Source organism: Falco naumanni, chromosome 10 (genome assembly GCF_017639655.2).
Source record: "Falco naumanni isolate bFalNau1 chromosome 10, bFalNau1.pat, whole genome shotgun sequence".
Taxonomy (NCBI): Eukaryota; Metazoa; Chordata; class Aves; order Falconiformes; family Falconidae; genus Falco; species Falco naumanni.
In genome coordinates, this window is record NC_054063.1 from 25,114,014 (window position 1) to 25,131,187 (window position 17,174).

Consider the following 17,174-nt stretch of genomic DNA (forward strand, 5'->3'; position numbering starts at 1 on the left):
GCTGGGCTCCAGTTCCTCCTGGTTTTTGGTTCTTTCTGCTCCTGACTGCAGTTCTGGGGCAGTCTCGGGAGGAATGAAAAGCAAACAGGTTTTTAAATGTCCGAATACTAGAAACCATGGAACATTTCAAGTTATTTCAGCTGTCTTATGTGGAGGGAGCAAGAACATGGACAGAGCAGGTATTGATGTACTACCACAAAGGATCCTCAGACTTTATGCTCAAGAGGTGAGGACTGCTGTGGCACCACTGACTCCAGCGGAGGCTGGTCCGCTCCCTGAAATTAAGATTGAAATACTAATGACAGTATTTCAAAAGAAAAAGGAATGTACAACTGCTGCATCTACACTCAGCTGTTGCATTCTTGATCATCGCCTTTTTCACAGTGCCAGAGTCAGCGCGGCTGGAGCAAGGTACAAGCCAACTGGCTTTCACGTTCAGCTGCAAGCAGCAGTCACTCCCAGCCTGCTTGTGCGAAAATTTCTAAGGAACTTGGGCCACTGTCCTAAAAAATCGTGGCAGAAATGAAGTAAACTGTGCCTGTGGCTAACCGGCACCTTGTCACTGTGTGCCTGCAGAAAAGCAGGCAGCTGCAGGCAGGGTCACTAATGCAGCCTGGTGGCCCACAGGATTATGCCCCAAAGGGGAGTTCCCGTGGGCAGGACCCTGCTTCTTTCAGTTACGCAGTCTTTCTCCCCTACTCAGCTCTCTGGTTTATGAAACCTGTTGGGACATTTGAGTTCTCAGCTCCTGTGTGACACTGGTTGAAATTGGCTGAAGGGTTCAAACACTGCCAGGTTCCACACTTGTGTAGACACAGTGTGATCCAAGAGCCTCTCTCCTCTGGGAAACCAGGCTAAAAATGTGCTGTTGATTAGGATTCCCCTTTTCTCCCCATTACACTGCAGCCAAGACTTTTCTTTAAGTGACTATCTCTGCACTGTAGCCCAGACAGAGCGAGCAAGCATGTCCATGGAGTGTTTGGTTAAACTTCTTTTTTTATCACATACTGAAAACAGCAAAAAGAACTTCAAGGAAACCAGATGCTGCTGTTGCTTCAAGAAAGAAAGAAAAATCCCCACCAAAACCCTGGGCCCAAGAGCCTTTCTTTGATGAGTTACGTGATGCTGGAGGACCTGCAACTTGGGAGAAATGTGGAAAGAGTCTATTAGCCTAGATGAAACTTTAGCTGTTATCCTAAGCACTCTAGACAGAATTTTAAATAAGGTGTTGCTTTATGTGCATTTTAATGGCTGCAATGTAGCAGTGATAGATTAATTTTTCAGAATAAAGAGATTTATCTAGGTCCTCACTTTCTGAACTGCTGAATGATGGATGTGGAGCTGCCAATGCACTGTAGCATCAGCACCGAAGCCGAAGCAAGGGGTTAACTCCAAATCACGTTGTACTAAGTGCCTGGGATTTGCAAGGTTAGGTGGTGAGGATTAGTTTGACAGGTTCAAGCTCTACCACTGTTTCTGTGAGTGGTCTTGGCCAACTCATTTGACCTGTTTCGCCCTGTGGCTCTTGCAGATGAACACTGCTAGATCCCCTTGAAACTATTTTGGATTTTGCTGTCCTGGCTACCTTCACAGAGGGGAAGCTTAGGATGGGGCTGTGGGATCACACCAGTCCTACCATTGATGGCACAAAGAGGCAGTATTTGCTTCCTGGTCCTGCTACTGAGCATTGAAACCCTTCCAGGAGTTTGCCCTGTCCCTGTGACCCAGGATGCAATGACTGAAGTGAAGCCTGAAACCCCAGAGCAAGGAAGTTTTCATTAGCCCTGCAAGCACCACCGCATCTGCTCATAACGGACATGGCACCCTTCAGCCTGAGGGATGGCAAAAGCTAACACAAAAAGTGTCCTGGAAGCACCTCCAGAGTATGAGCAATATACTTCGGTGTTCACAGCCAAGCCTGGACTTAATTTTGCTGCTGAAGCATGGCTTGGGTTTGATGTGAGTACTCAGCACCCTGCAGGGGGAAGGTGAGGGTGGGAGAGGGGGAGGAAGGCCCTCTCCTTGTCCAGGGAAACCACTGAGCCCTCCACAGAGCCTCTTCCAAGTGGGAGAGTCAATGAACGAAGTAACAGCATGGACACAATTAGGTATGGTTAGCAAAAAGATTATCAACCCCTCCTAATCAGAACGATGAAGAGAAATCCAGAGCAGCAGCAATGGACCACTTGCCCTCGCGTGACGCTAACGCTGAGGCTCACAGTACTAATTTGACCAAAAGCACTGTGTGATCTTTAATGAGTACAGAAGAGCAAGCCTGAACAAGGGCTTCTCTGCAAGAGGATCTGTACTGGCCTCAGCCACTTTGATAATAAAACACACCAGCATCCAGGCACGTCGATGATGGCTGAGCATTTCAGAAATGGTAGCGGACAGAGAGAGATTAGCTCCGATGACAGACAGACAGACACCCCTCATGAAAGCCACAGCAGTTCAATGGACCTATTTTTAATATCCTCCTGCCATCCCCTACAATTATTTCTGGTTTCCTGATGGAAGGCTTCCTGAACGCTCTGATCAGCGCCTTTGGGACGATTACCAGGACCGGTGTGTTCGGCAGCCCTTGGAGAGCACATCCCTTTGATATTTTTTTAAGTTCAGGCTACACCGCTACACTGAACTCCCCAAATCGATTTTCCATTTGTCCTCCCCTTTCCCTTAATGACACTCTCCGTATACTGTGCACATTTAATTTACTCCAGCAATTTCCCATCCCACTTTCACATTTTTGACCATAAAAACCTGGGAAAAAGATAACTTATACTGACAACTCTGTCAGGGCATCATTTCTCTTAATGCATCACATTAGAGTCTTATTGAAGCATGAACAATGTGAAGCCTGGGCTCACCGTTGTCAGCCGCCAAGAACGTGGCCTCGTAGACATTATTCTTAATGTAGTCTGACTCTCGATCAAGGACAGCAGCAGTAGTGATCTGACCATTTGTGGCATTAATGTTCAGCCAGTTTGCAGGATCTGACAGCTTAGAGTATCTACAGAGAAAGGAAATAAATACATGGCAGTCTTTTCACTGACATACCCTTAATATTGCTTGAAATAAGGGTTTTCTGGACTCCTGACCCATGATTCAAAGGACCTCTGGATAACTGGTTTTGTTGACAAACAAAACGCTAATTGAGTATGTGGGTTTTGACCTCTACAATTATACAGTTTTTCTATTTCTTTCATTTTACAGGTTTTTCTTTCCACTCAGTGCCATGTACATGGCAGCTTCCTGCTGCTGGGAGTGGACATCGGCTGAGGTCTCTGCAGCCGAGGAGAAGTGGGGTCTGCAATGACCGCTGTGTCGGTAGCCTGAATTAGAGGGTGGAGTCCCGCTCTCTCCTTCTCTTAACATTGCCCTTCCTAAAACAGCTCTTGTTCTAAAGCCATGGATACGCCTGTTTTCTGCCCGTCACTAATAACAGCTTGGGAAATACCAGGCTGGAAGGATGGCTGCTCCTCTGCAACAGAATCCTGTCTTCAGCAGAACGGCCCTGGGGACACGGCAATGGGAACTCACCGCTGTATTACAGCACGGATCCAAGGGGGAGGCGGTTTCAGGCCTGCTCTCCTGAAACATTTTCACATGTTCCTGAAACGGCAGGGAAGGGCATCCCATGCATGTGGCAGCTTTGAAGAGGGCAGCAGCACAGCAGCGCCCAGCGTGCCCTGGGCTGGCAGGACCCAGCGGCACATCCACCTCCCAGCTACCCAGTCACCTCATCGCCCAGGTCTGTTCATGCGCTGTGCTGCACAGCCACCTATGAATGTGTCTTGTTTGGGGTAAATTTTTCCATATTCTCCAGATCAACGCGTTCTGTTTAACCTTTGTCACTTGCTTTTTTTCTTGGTTTTATTTTATTTGTTGCTTTTGGTTTCTACCTTTTGGTTTAGTACAGTTTGAGTTGAGATGGACCCTTGTTACCTAAACTGGAAGCTAATAAATGGCCAATCTATAAATTATTGAAATAAGCAAACAAAAGCTGAGCTTATTTCATGGGTAAATCAGACCTGCTGATAGTTTTATATAAATTTTTTTGTAGTCAGATACGCAGGTGGGAGAACTTCTGGCATTTGGTGAATATCCCTTTCCAGAAATGGGCTGTTTGAAGCTAAAACTCCAAGTGAAACTTGAGCTGCCTCAATCTGTGTGAGCAGGAAAGCAACACACAGCTGCACAAGCCCCTGCCAAAGGAAAGAATTACATTTCATGGAGCCAGACTCTTTGGGGTGTTTTCATTTATTTTAATATCACCACTGTGAGTCTCCTGCCCTTTCTCTGCTAAATGATCAGGGATCCAGTTTCAAAGCTGGCTTTGTGAATGTGTCTGTGGCTAACGAGGCTATCTTGAGGTGTGACATTGGCCATGCCAAGCTGTGCCTCACTGGAGATGCTCCTGCTTCCTTATATACTGTTTGTAAAAACTCTGTTTCGTCAAAGACCGTTTAGAGAGAGACTGAAAACCGTATGCAAGGCTTTAGCAGATGGATCAGCTCTCTGCAAAGCGGTCATCGTGGAACCGCAGGCTTAGCTTTTTGGGTATCTTTCCTCCTAACTCACCAATGCCAACTGTGAAGAAAAAACAAAATCTCCTTTGCATAGCTCACAAAGAACAGGACTCCATCAACACCCCCCCTGCTTCCTGCAAAGTCTTGGCACTGGGCTGTCCTGACGATGAGGGGCTAAGAGGTTGTACTGGGTTTGGAAACAAAGCGCTGGTGGATACACAGAATGTGTGTCCTGCAAGCCCTAGGAAAAAACAACTCGAGTAACTGGCTGTTCACATACACAGAAAGTCTTACAAGACCCTGCACACGCAGTGTGCGATGACAGGAACGGCTCAGCAGAGCTGGTCCTTCTCCCAGAAACGGCAGATGCTTCTTTGGATTATAGATCATCCACCTCCGGGTTAGAGCTGTTCTCCCCTCTGAAAACCAGCCTTGGTACGGACATCAGCAAAATAAAGACCCTTCAAAGGCCAATATTTCAAAAAGAACATAAGAAAAACTGACTTGTTAGTTAGGATGGTCTCTCTCCTCAAAAGTCGCAATACCTGTCTAAAGACAACAAGATGAGGCAGTGAATAAACTATCATTTTCTAGACCAGACAGCTCTGTGCCAGGTGGAATATTTCAAACTCTTCCTGACACAAAGTGTCACAACTGATGTAAGTTTAAGGGGCCTCAGCTGTGGTCATGTCATATACCCAGGTTTTGCCAAAAATACTGCGGTCCTTACAGACTGAGAGTAAAAGAGAAACAAACCTCTGCGGATGCAGAACTATCCGAGAGCAGGAAACGCACATCCCGTCTGCACAGATGGAGGCTGAAATACTTGTGGAAGGTGTCACAAGGACCCTCATTTTCACACACACCTTTCTGTCAATGTATTTCCTGGCGGGAAGGTGTGTGAGTTGGGGTCCTGGAGCGTGGGATTCAGTCCCCAGTCTGCCCAAGCGGGACAAAACACAGGGACTGACACCCTCCTGGTCGCAGCATGGAGTAAATCCAATCCTAAACTGCTTAGAGCAAACATCTGACTTTCATAAGGCTAAAATTTTGCCAGCTGAAGCCCACTCATGGAGAAAGCAGCTAGCAAGGAGGTTGTGTTTGGCAGTTGGTCTGAATGGAGAGGAAGGTCAGAACAAATCTCGCTCGCTGCAGGGCAGGAGGGGCTGCTGGGGTGCGTTGGATGGACTGGTGTTACTCAGATAGGGACTCAGTGCCAATGGCATGTGAACGGGTGTCTGACTGCTCCGGCAATATGGAACTATATGACATCTTAAAAGCCTGTTCAGCAGCTGTCTGTAACCAAGCGAGCCTTGCTCTGGAACGGCTGACAGCTCCTCTTGCGCTGTGCTTTTTAAGCCAGGTTGAACCAAAATCGTCTGGAAGCAACACAAGCCATGATTAAAAATCCAAGTCACTCCCTTCAAGCCCTGGCCCCTTCTGTGCCTCAGTTTGTCCCTTGTAAAACAGAAATAACAAAGCTGCCTTTTTCTAAACCTCTGTATTTATAAAGCGTACGAGCAACACAGGTCAAAGCATCCTTGACAAGGCAGAGACAAAACACTGGTACAACGCAGCCCTGACCTCTGCCTTTGCAGCGGCGCGGGGCCCCTTTGCTACCGGCCGCTCGCACGTGAAGCTGCGAGCTGCCCCTCTGCGGCCGGCAGCCTGGGACCCTGCCCTCCTCCCCGACCCAGCCGCTCAGCCTGGCTTCCCGCAGCGGCTGGGATCCTGAGTTTACCAGCTTGCAAGATACTCCGCAGGCACTCGGCGGAGGGTGACAGTCCCTGCCAAGCACTTTACTCATATCACATCGGTCAGTTCGCAAATTAGCGTTCAGCGGCTTTGCTCCCCAAACTTGTGCAGCTGAAATCCCCCACCTGTACACCAGCTCACTTCGGCTGCCGGGTCTCCCACCTTACTGCCTGCTGCATGAAGCGGTCGGGATCCACGGCTGAAAACGTTGTCAGGACTGTCCCCGTAGGCACCCCTTCCTCCAGCCTGATTAGCTTGTGGTTTGTTGGGAAATACGGTGCTTCGTTGACATCTGTGACTGAAATGGTGACTCCTGCTGTTGACTGGAAGGACATCTGGATGCCACTGGCCAGGGGAGCTTGGTTTGATACCATCACTGTCAGCATGAAAGCTCTGTTCATCTCGTAATCGACTGCCTAAAACAAACAAACAAGCAAGCATAAAGCCAAGCAGAGAATAAATTCTATCTTCTGGCTGAAAGCTGCAAGATTTAGGAGGCAGATGATATCAAAGTCATTGCCTCATCTCCTTTCCTCCTGAGCTCAGGTCTTTTGAAGATGTAAATCCAGACCAGCTTCAATCCAGTGGAGGATTTGGCCTTCCAGTATTTGGAGGGTCATCTAGTTAAAAAAACCCCACAGAGCAAAAACTACAGACGGCAGGGAGGATTTGCCCTGTGTTTTGTTCCAGTGCTAAGTGGTTTCCAAAACAGAACCTGCCTGTGATAGCTGAGCGCTGGATGAACAAACCCACCAAGGGCTGCTCTAAATGCAACAGGCGGAGCCCGTTAAGAGAGACTGGACAGGTACTTAACAGTGTTATTAGCATTTAAAGCTGCTGCCTAAGTAATGAGGACAGTCTATGTATGTGGACTCATGAGCCTCAAGTACTCTTCATTTTTCCACTTAAATGAGTTTATAAGCAGAGGTGGCACCACAAGGAACAATGCCTGGTCCAGTTACTCAGGTGGTCCTTCCAGTGGGACCTCTCGCCCTCTTGCAACAGGCCTCAGCATCTCCTGAGGCTACCTGCACGCTCCTGCGAGTACCTTGTGCTGCTGGGTGGCCACAGATCACTTCTCAACATGCGCATCAAGATGATGTGTCTTAGAAGCCAGAAAAATTGAAAAGCCATTGCTGGCACAACCGACTGAACCGCAGTATAATAATAATTTCTAAACCATCCCACTAATTATTATGAGGGAAGTCACTAATCATTTGCCAGGGAGGCTTGAGTTATGCAGCATCACACCTCTGCTTGTTAAAAAATGCTTTGCCGTAATTTATAAATTTAGAAGCGTAACCATTCTCGCTAATACCTTCCCTAGCGCTGAGTCTGCAAAGCGTACTCTCAGGGTGTAAAATGCCACCGTTATACCGACTTCGGCAGAGCTGTACTGATTTACATCAGCAAGATCTCGCTTCAGTGTTCTGTTTAAAACCCAGTATTGTCAGGAGAGAAATCAAATCATAGGAGGCTACACGAGAGAAACAAATTTCAGGGGCAAAAGGTAAAACAGTGGAATCTCTATTCGATTGAAGTGCAAATGTTCCTATTGCTAAATGGTTTCCTGACAGGCAGGGCCAACATTTAATAAATAAAAGGAAGCATAAAGATTCCCAGTACACCCACCAGCACTGATTCACGGACTTGTACCGCATTCAAAAAAGACGCATGGTAAAAGTTCCCATTTAAACACTATTCAAGGCCTTGAAACAATTTGACTAATGCATTTCCTCGATTTCTTTTCACACCCCTCTAATTTATATTCCACCAGTCCTCATTTTTTTCTGTGCGCTGGCTTGTTTGCTAACCTTGCCCAGAGCCAGCCTGCACCTCCCTCCCCACAGGGGCTCAGACGGAGCCGGGGGGGCCGATCCGAGCAGCTCCAGGGAGGAGTGATGCGGGGAACCTCTGGGCTCCGTAACGATGCACAGGACGCACTGACCGCACACATATCCGCTGGGATGCAGCCTAATGCAAGGGAGTGGTTTCCCCCCACCCCCAAAATGTAAAGCTGCTCGCTCACTCAGCTTCTTTCCCCTCTCTCCTAGGAGCAACAAAATCATGGCTGCAGAAAAGCTGTGCAGGGAGCGGAGCTGGACCAGCATCTCCAGTAACGTTTATCCCACAGACTGTCCTGGAGGCACCAGTGTCCTGTGCTGGCACATGGTGGCACCATGTCCGTCACGCCTCATCATGCAAGGGAGAGCCGACCTGCCTCTTCCTCTTCTCTGCCCACCTGAGTCCTATTTCACATATTTTTGGAAGAAAAAAAAAATGGTAAAATCAAGAGCCTGTACCTCCACAGCAATGTTTGTGCTATGGTCCCCGGCGGGACCTGATCCCCTGGCTGCCAGGCACAGTACAGCCCTAAGCAAACTTCTTTCACACCGTAGGAAGCAGTTTCTACCAGAACAGCTCATACTTCTGCTCCCTAAAACCACCTCCCTCTGAGGGTAACGGTGCACGGAGCATTCCGTGTCCTTCGCACCACAGTGACACCTTCCACTTCCCTGCACCTCGCTGAAATGCCGCGTGCTGATAGCTCCAGCGGGGAGTCCGGGACAGGGTTTAGTGATGGGCTTGGCAGCGCTGGGTTAACAGTTGGACTTGATGATCTTAGAGGTCTTTTCCAATCTAAACAATTCTACGATCCTATGACAGCAGGGTCCTGAAAAAGCCCATGGAGCTGCTACATTTGGGACAACGAGGTCCTGGACTGTTGCCTACTTTTTCATTTCATGTCCAAGAAGCACATAACATGAAATTAAAAAGCAGCACCTTTGCAGATACCCCTTGTTGGATTTGGATCTGGCACAAATGTCTCTGAAAGGCCCTCCCTGGAGACGCTGCACAACTTCCATCTCCACCAGCGTCCCTGAGCTGGATGTAGCAGAGTGAAGGTGAGGGCTCGCCGTGTGTCCTCCTTTTCTCAAGGTACTTTTAACTGAAGTGAACAAATTTGCCTTATGTTATCGTTAAGGCAAATAATAACTGAAGCTTCAGCAGCATCTCCATTAAAAATTCACAGCTCTGATCCATGCAGAGTTTATAATAACATTTTACTTAGCCAGCTGCCACGGGGCAGCCACTGCTGCTCTTGGAGATTGTCTTTGGACTCTGCGGTGTCTCGTCGGAGTGGGAAGTTTCTCCCTCCCCTTGATCAAGGCTTTCTTTGAAGATTAGGGTCTTGCATGGTACGAAAACGGTTCGGAAAGGGATGAACAGAAAAAGGAAATGTTACACTTTTGGTGATGGGACTGGAGCTGCATATGGGGTTTTGCTGAGAGCAGCTGCTTGGAAGCATTTCTGGACCCAAACTCCCCTTAAAGGGGTGGGAATCCTTACAGAACACCCCTCCCTGTGTGGATGCTGTAACTGCCCTAGCCCAGATGCAAACCCCTTTGCTTGCAGCAGTGGGGAGTTGTGTATAACCGCCTTCAAAGAGCCACATGAAAAAAAAAGTGTGTTCTGTAAATAAAAGGTTCATTACTTAATTTTTTTACCTGTGTTTTCAACCTACACCAGTGATCAAGCCAGCAAGAGGCTGCTCCCATACCATGAAGAACAAGCTCTGACCGGCCACCCAGTCTGACGTGCATACATTCCCCAAATCTTTAAGCATATTCACTTATTAACAGAGAACAAAATATTTCAAAGAAGAAGGTGGAATCCTAAGAGTCTTCCCTTCTTCACCATGAAAATTTAATCACAAGCAATTTCACTCATTCTCCCTGCTGAAAATACACCAAAAAGCCTCCCGGCTTGATAAGGGTAAGGAACTCCGGGCACCCAGGAGGATCAGGTGAGGTTATACAGTGAAGACATTCAACGCAATTTCAAGCTTTGAGCTCAGCTTGACAAGACAGGATTTTCATGTGGTTCTTTGCATTGTGATCGCTGTGGGTTACACAACAGTAGAAAGTCAACACCAGCATCAATGGTGTCTCGACAAATCTGCCCTGCTTTTTGACTGCAAGTTCTGAATCAGGGATGGCTCATTATGCAAAGTCCTTGTGTAGCAGTGATGACCATGTAAATCTGTTGTTCACTTTTATACGCCTTTAAACTACAGTCATGACACTTCGCGAGATTAAGAATAAGGGGTCCACTCCTGCCTGCAGTGAAAACGTTGGGATTTCGATTTCAGACTGGCTGATGCTGTCAACAGAAGTTAAACTCTTGCATTTTACTTTGTTTAGTGTTTTCTTTTTAAGCAGAAAATATATGCATATGGATACATGTATATTTACATACATATATGCCTCCACATACACAGGGCTGTAACTACTGCTAAGCTTGAAGAGGTTTTGTAACGTTGCACCAGAGAAGGCTGTCAACCGTCATTACAGAGCAATAAAGAGTGATAAATAAAAGGACCTTGCTGAAATACCATCTAGCAGGTAAGATGATGTCTCCCTCAAAGTTTCAGCAAAGTGGCATCTGCAGACACACACACACACCTTACGGGTCAGTGAACGGGACACACTCACAAGCTCACACGTTCCTACCAGTGTAACCTCACTGGCATTTCACTGATGTCATTTTCCCTAATACCCAAGCTGTATGTATTAATAATGACTGTAACTAATTAGCTACAAGGGAGCGGTGGTCTTTTTTTCACCACACAGCTATTCGTGAATCACGTTATTCTTTAAACATTAGTGTTTCTTCTTAAGTTGTTAATTAAAACTTTTTGTTAGAGAAGGCCAGACTTATCAAAAGATGCAGGCTTTATCCATCACAGCACGTATTATCCTTTTGAGGTGCAGTGCACAGCACATGCCATGCAAGCTCCTATAGATCACAGCAGCCTATTTGTGACACCTTCACTTTTTTTTTTTAGTCAGAGGGAGCATCCACAGGCATCTTCTCTGGGAAGAGATTCAGTGAACACCGAATGGGTCTGCCTGTGTGTGAAATGACGGCAGAAGCGTTCATTGCCTGGACTGCTGGCCTCAGGAACTGGAGAGGAAGGAAATGCTGAAGTGAAGATAAAGCCTTGTTCTTTGCAGGCAAGCAGGGAAACAGCATTTGATACCTGCAGATATCTTCAGGGTTCCACCTCACCTAACACTGAGGGCAACGGATGGAGGAAAGAAGGGATGATGGATATTTACAGTCTTATTTCTCAGAGTCTTTGGACAAGATTCTCTGCAGATTTAACCTGGGAAATGGCTTTCACCTGAGTGGAACTATCCTGAGCTGAGGATCTGTCCCCCACTGTGTGTTTATCACTTGATACTAGGAAAAGGAAAGTTTCTCCAACTTTTCTCTGCCAAGCAACTCAATCGGAGGAAAACCTTTCCTTCTGTTACCAGGAAATTCACTCCTGCAATCTCTCCTCACTCCCTCCTTTCACAGAGGATCACTTGGCTGATCCCCTGCAGTGAAACGCCGCTCCTGTCTCACAGCTAACAGGGAGTTTTCTGGCTGAGAAAGGAGAAGGTGCAGCCTCTGCCCTAAAGCTGCCAGGCAGCACAGGGCTGCACAGCCCAGGCGCTCTTCCCTCTCACAGCGCTCAAAAAGCTAAGGAAGAGCAGGACACGGAGGTCAGGCTTGGATGCTGGGAAGAGCGTTCAGCACGTGAGTTTAGGAAAGCTTATGGTGGGTTGGGCTGAGCTGGGAAACCCTGAACCAGTGGCATACGCTTGGAGCAGAAGTATTCAGGACTCCTGCACAGAGATGGGGAACAACAGATCTGAGCACTCATATTCCCAGGCAGAGACGGCATGAAACAACTGCAGGCTTCTGGCGATCCTTGTGGCCTTAGCTAGCTGAAAGGGTGACAAAGATGGATTTGCTTTGGCTTCCCCCTTACCTTCACAACGGTTACCATGCCTTCGTTGGTGACGGGGTCTGTCCGGATAGTGAAATGGCCAGAGGGGTCTCCGCTGATGATGCGGTAGATGGCATTCCAGTTGGGGGAGTGAGGCTGGTCCCGGTCCATCACTGTCAGATTTGCCACCACAACTTCCACTCTGTTCTCAGGAACTTCTCCTGAATACTGCAAAGGAAAGACAGGAGCGTCATGGTGGGAGCTTGCTGCTGGTCCTCACAGGTACCTCTCCTCCCCCCTACATCAGCACGCCAACTGGTTTTCCTATTTTTTTCCTTTGAACGTTTTACCCAAACCTTTCGAAGCCTAGTTTCACCTCTTAGCCCAAAGGAGAACAAAGCCGCTATCACCCAGCCACTGCCCAAGTTTCAGTAAATCCTCAAAGTAAACGAACAAAAAATGTCCCTGGCATTCTCATTCAGATTCAGCAATCAGACAGTTAATGTCAACAGCAGGTACAAATGGCAGACTACAATGTGCATTTTTTAGGATGACTATATCCCTTTAACCTGAGGCATTTTGCCTCACTCAGATTTCAGTGATGGCATTTTATTGCTTCTTCCGTGATTTTATTTAATTTTCTTTCTTTCTTGCCCTTGATTTGATTTTGTCTCATTATTTGAAGTGTTTCTTGTGATCTTGCCACAGCCTTTCCTGGTGCTTAATTCGCTCACTTAGCACTGATTTTCATGGAGCATGTCCTGTTCAGGCACATCCTGATGCATTAGCTGCATTCTTTTCTGCTTCCCAGTCCTTGATTTATCACATGGCTGATCAGGGATCCTGGCCTGCGAATACTTCCAGTGTTCAGGGCTCACAAGCTGCCAGTAAGACACATTCCCAAATTTTCAACTGCCCTCATCTCTCAGCATCGCCTATTAGCAGCACTTGCAAATCAACACTCTGATTGACATATGGCAAATTAAACACTGGGGAAACGACGGGAGCGGCTGGCTCCGAGTCTGCCACTGCAATCCTGGCCCCAAACTGCAGGAGACGAGCACTTCCGAAAATCTGTCTTTTGGTGTGCACAAATGCCAGGTTATATAAATGATAATAAATCATTCCTTTGTTAGCACAAGAGTCCCCTTCCACTCCTAACCCTTCCCCATCCACTGGAGCCCTTCAGTTACGTGTGCTTATATTTAGTACATATTATTCCACCACTGACAGCAAAAATATTCAATCTGCCTTATGTTAACGTAAATTTAAATTCGCCCTTTAGTGGTATCCTGAATGGCATTTTGCCCTCCTTTCTGTTATGCACCTGTCCTAAACAAGTTTTCATTAGTGAATGCAGATGGCATCTCTTTCCAGCCATGCTGAGCGGTGAGGAAGAACAGTGGGAAGCTGCAAGATAATTCTAATTCTAGTACATGCTTCAGATCTTCTTTTTGCTTTATTTCCCATGATTTCACTCATTCTTCACCCATTCTCTTGCCCAATTTGGAATCCCTGCAGCACACAGCTAAAGCAGGGGAAATATCATATGGAAATTTATCAAAAGCCTCTTGAAAAATCCATTAGATTATGTCATATGTACACTCCTATTATCAACCTTGTCTGAAACCCGCTCCAAAGAACTGAAGGAGATTAGTTAAGCAGGATCGTCTCGCACTAAATCCACATTAGTTATCGCCCATTTCATTAAATTAATGTTGTATGGCATGCCAGCAACGACAAGCTGATGAGCCCCCAGCCTCTTTTAGGAGGGGGTGGCACTGCTAACGTCAAGGCATCGCATCGCCTTTTCAAAGGAGTCGAGCACTTTGTGCAATCACCTCAAACCTGTCACCCAGGACCATGTTTTTTTCCACCTGTTGCTACCAGGCTTGTGCCTTACAGCACCAAACAGAATTAACCCATCAAGAGCAAGACATCGGCTGTATTTAAGACATTTCAGAGGGCCAGCCCCACAGGCTGCCGAACCCTTTTAGTGTGTCATAACCCAAGTGCTGCCGACGAGTTTGGGTTACCGGGAAAAATCCCACAGAATTGCCAACAGATTTTACAGCAGCCCGTGTAAAAGCCATCACAACATCCGTTTTCAGCTCATAGCAATAAAAGTTTACTACAAGACGTATTTTAAAAATATGAGGTATATTAAAAATTATAAATACACAAGCACATCTCAGTCTAAAGCCTGGAGGAAGATCGCAACAGATCATAAAGCTTTTCCATTAGGGTAAACCCCACAACGCTAGGCACAGACGGTGCAATCCAGGAGTTCATCCAGTTGTTGATATCTATTAGGTACAGTTAGGGAGTATCAGTCCCAGGTAGCACTGAGGGAGGATGTTGTCTATTATGCTTAAAAAGCCAAATATTTTTCTGATGAGAACAGCACCTTCACTGGAATCACAGAAGCCCTCAAAAGACACCCAGGTTAAGAAGCAGATCTTGGAGAGACGCATCATGAAGAACAGAACAAGTTTCAGCAGCTACACAGCAGCAGCTACTGGGAATCCAAACCGGAGCCTGTCTTTCCTCCTTCTAACACTCCCCCACTATCATTATTATAAGTAAATGCTGTAGTGTGTACTGTCCGCAATTGTCTTTACCTTTAATATAATTAAGTAATGACATTAAATTACATCTGCTAAGGGAAGGATGGCAGCTTTAAAGCTACCCACACTCCTTTGATGTCATTCCTTCCCTACCCTGGAGTAATTCAGGATAACGAACAATGCCATCTTTCACTACGCTGCTTTTCAGCATTCCCTGTGCTGCAAGTTATCTTTCATAAGATTACAATTGATTTTCAAATAAAGAAAAACACATCTATTCAAACAAGGTAAAACAATGGGCAATGAAGGAGCTGCTGGAGTAAACATAAGATTGATAAAGCAGTTCTTGACCTACACTTGTAGCATTTACACATATTCCCCTGTATTTCATTTAGCTTCACTTTCAATTATTGTGTTTGAAGTCCTTAATTACCAGACTGCTTTTTTAAAGACCATTCGCAAGGATTTCTATGGCTGATTGTTACACACTTTGCTTCCCTTCTCAGATAAGGATTTGTCCTGAACCTGACATGTTCTTAAATCCTTGAATTCTGTAGCATCTTTTTTCCTCCCCTCCCATAAAAGCCCGTGCTGGCAAAAGTCCTTCTCTCATTTTGCTGGAACTGGCCTGTCTGAAGTCAAGCCTTGCTGAAAAGGTAATAATTCATTCTGATTTTCAGGTTGCTTCAGATTATACTACAATTGGTTAATCCCAGAGTTTGTCTTTCATCTCACTCGGTACCTGACAGCATATAAACACGCAGACAAGTATCACTCTGGAGGAGAAAGGGATTGACGTGGGGAGACAAACGATGAATTCACACAATGACTTGACTTTGTGCAATAAATCTGGGGTCTGGGTGGTGAAGCCTTGCACAGCAGAGCAAAACCAATTAGCTCGCTGCAGCCACTCCTAGGGAGGCGTGGAATTGAGATGGATGAATACAAAGATAATTATTCAGGCTTGCTTCTAAAGGGAATTCCTTTCTTCAATGTTCTTTTTTTTCTAGCTGGTTGTGCTAAAAAGCAAAGACTTGTTCACGTGAATGTCTGCAGGAAAGATTTTTGTGTTGTCTCCAAGATTTGCTAATGATGATGCAACATTTGTTATAGGCAGAAGTAGTTTCTGAAGGCTGAACTGCCTGGAGAAACAGTGATTTATGACCTATAGCTATGGATTAATGCAGAAGAATAAGGGCACCTCAGTCCTCTTATTAGACTCTGAGCCCTTCCTCCGACAGCTATGACTGCTGAAAAGTGCTGCATCTTCTCCCTAGCTCCCCTAGGTTGAGCGAAACTGAAATGAGAGCAAGAGAGCACACGTGTGCCCATGGCATGGGGTGTCCCATCCCTCACTGCTTTCTGCTGCCAGGCCACCCCATCAGGCAGCGAGCTCTGGATCCGAGGGATGCGCAGCCAGGGAATCCCGCACAGAGAGGGCTGCACATGCCCACGCAAACGGTGCGAGCAGGCACCCAGCCTGAGCACCAGCCCGCAGCTCCTCCATGCTTAGAGGCATACTCCCAACCACCGGCAGGCATCCTAGCCTACTGTTTACCTTTTCCGCACAATATTTAACAAAGACGCTTGAATAGCAGGCAAATTAATAAACAACTGCGGTCCGGTTGCAGCAATCTGTGAAAAATAGGAAAAAAAGACGAAAATCTCCTAATAAATCATTAATTGTGATGTGCCTGCCCAGCTGCAGCGCGGAAACAAGCAAATGCCATCCTAATTGATTGCTTCTTATTCCATCTTTATAGGCCTGCATTTTTTATTGTGGGGGTTGAATAAGCCCAGAGGTGTAAAAAACCTCTAGATTGTACTGTGTATCTGCCAACTTGATATTTAGATCAATAATCCTCTTTTTCCCCCCACCTACTCCTACTACCGGTAATTTAGCTTTTCTTCCTAGCAGCCTAATTGCTGTTTTCTTAAGCCTTCCTATCAATTCTCTGACCTTTAATTTCCAATATTGTTTGCTGTACGGATGACTGTGCTAGGTCTGCAAGTTATCCCACCCCCCCACACTGTACAGGTCAGACATGGCCGTCAGCCTCCGTGGTGATCAAACAGCGAGCTCCACGCTCCCGCTCCACCGGTGCTGTGGCACAGACTGTGAGCTCGCTTGAACCCCCCCCAAATTGCCATAAAGTCAGGCATATTTTGCAAATCAGGTTTTGAGACGCTCATGTCTTAATCAGGTTTTATTAAAGAACTGCTCTGTCTACTGTGGCCTCGAACGATCATCACTTTAAGTACCAACATCCTCACTTTTTTTCTGAGGCAGCCCACAGCTCCCTTGCTTTGCTTTACACCAGCCAGCAACCCCTACATAAGTCTCTCTGCCATTGTTTTCAGGCTCATGCCCACAACACTCCCTGCACTGCAGCGTCCCTGCTCCAACTTTGCGTTCACCTGGACCTACCCCACAGCCCGTCCATGTACGCCGATCATACTTCCGACGAGTTACATGCCATGTGGCAAATGCTTCCCAAAACGTTATCTGTAAAGCCCAAGGCGCTGCTGCCAGCTTGCGGT

The 17,174-nt window shown here is 46.7% G+C and overlaps 1 protein-coding gene across 1 annotated transcript in view; it reads right to left on the reverse strand.

The window, feature by feature from the left end:
* Positions 1–17,174, reverse strand: part of CDH4 (cadherin 4) — a 466,523-nt gene that overhangs the window by 11,601 nt on the left and 437,748 nt on the right. The window contains exons 9-11 of the mRNA XM_040607978.1: positions 12,109–12,294; positions 6,447–6,700; positions 2,868–3,010 (exon numbers count right to left, since the gene is read on the reverse strand). Of these exons, the coding sequence (XP_040463912.1) occupies positions 2,868–3,010; positions 6,447–6,700; positions 12,109–12,294 (583 nt within the window). The remainder of the gene's footprint in view (positions 1–2,867; positions 3,011–6,446; positions 6,701–12,108; positions 12,295–17,174) is intronic.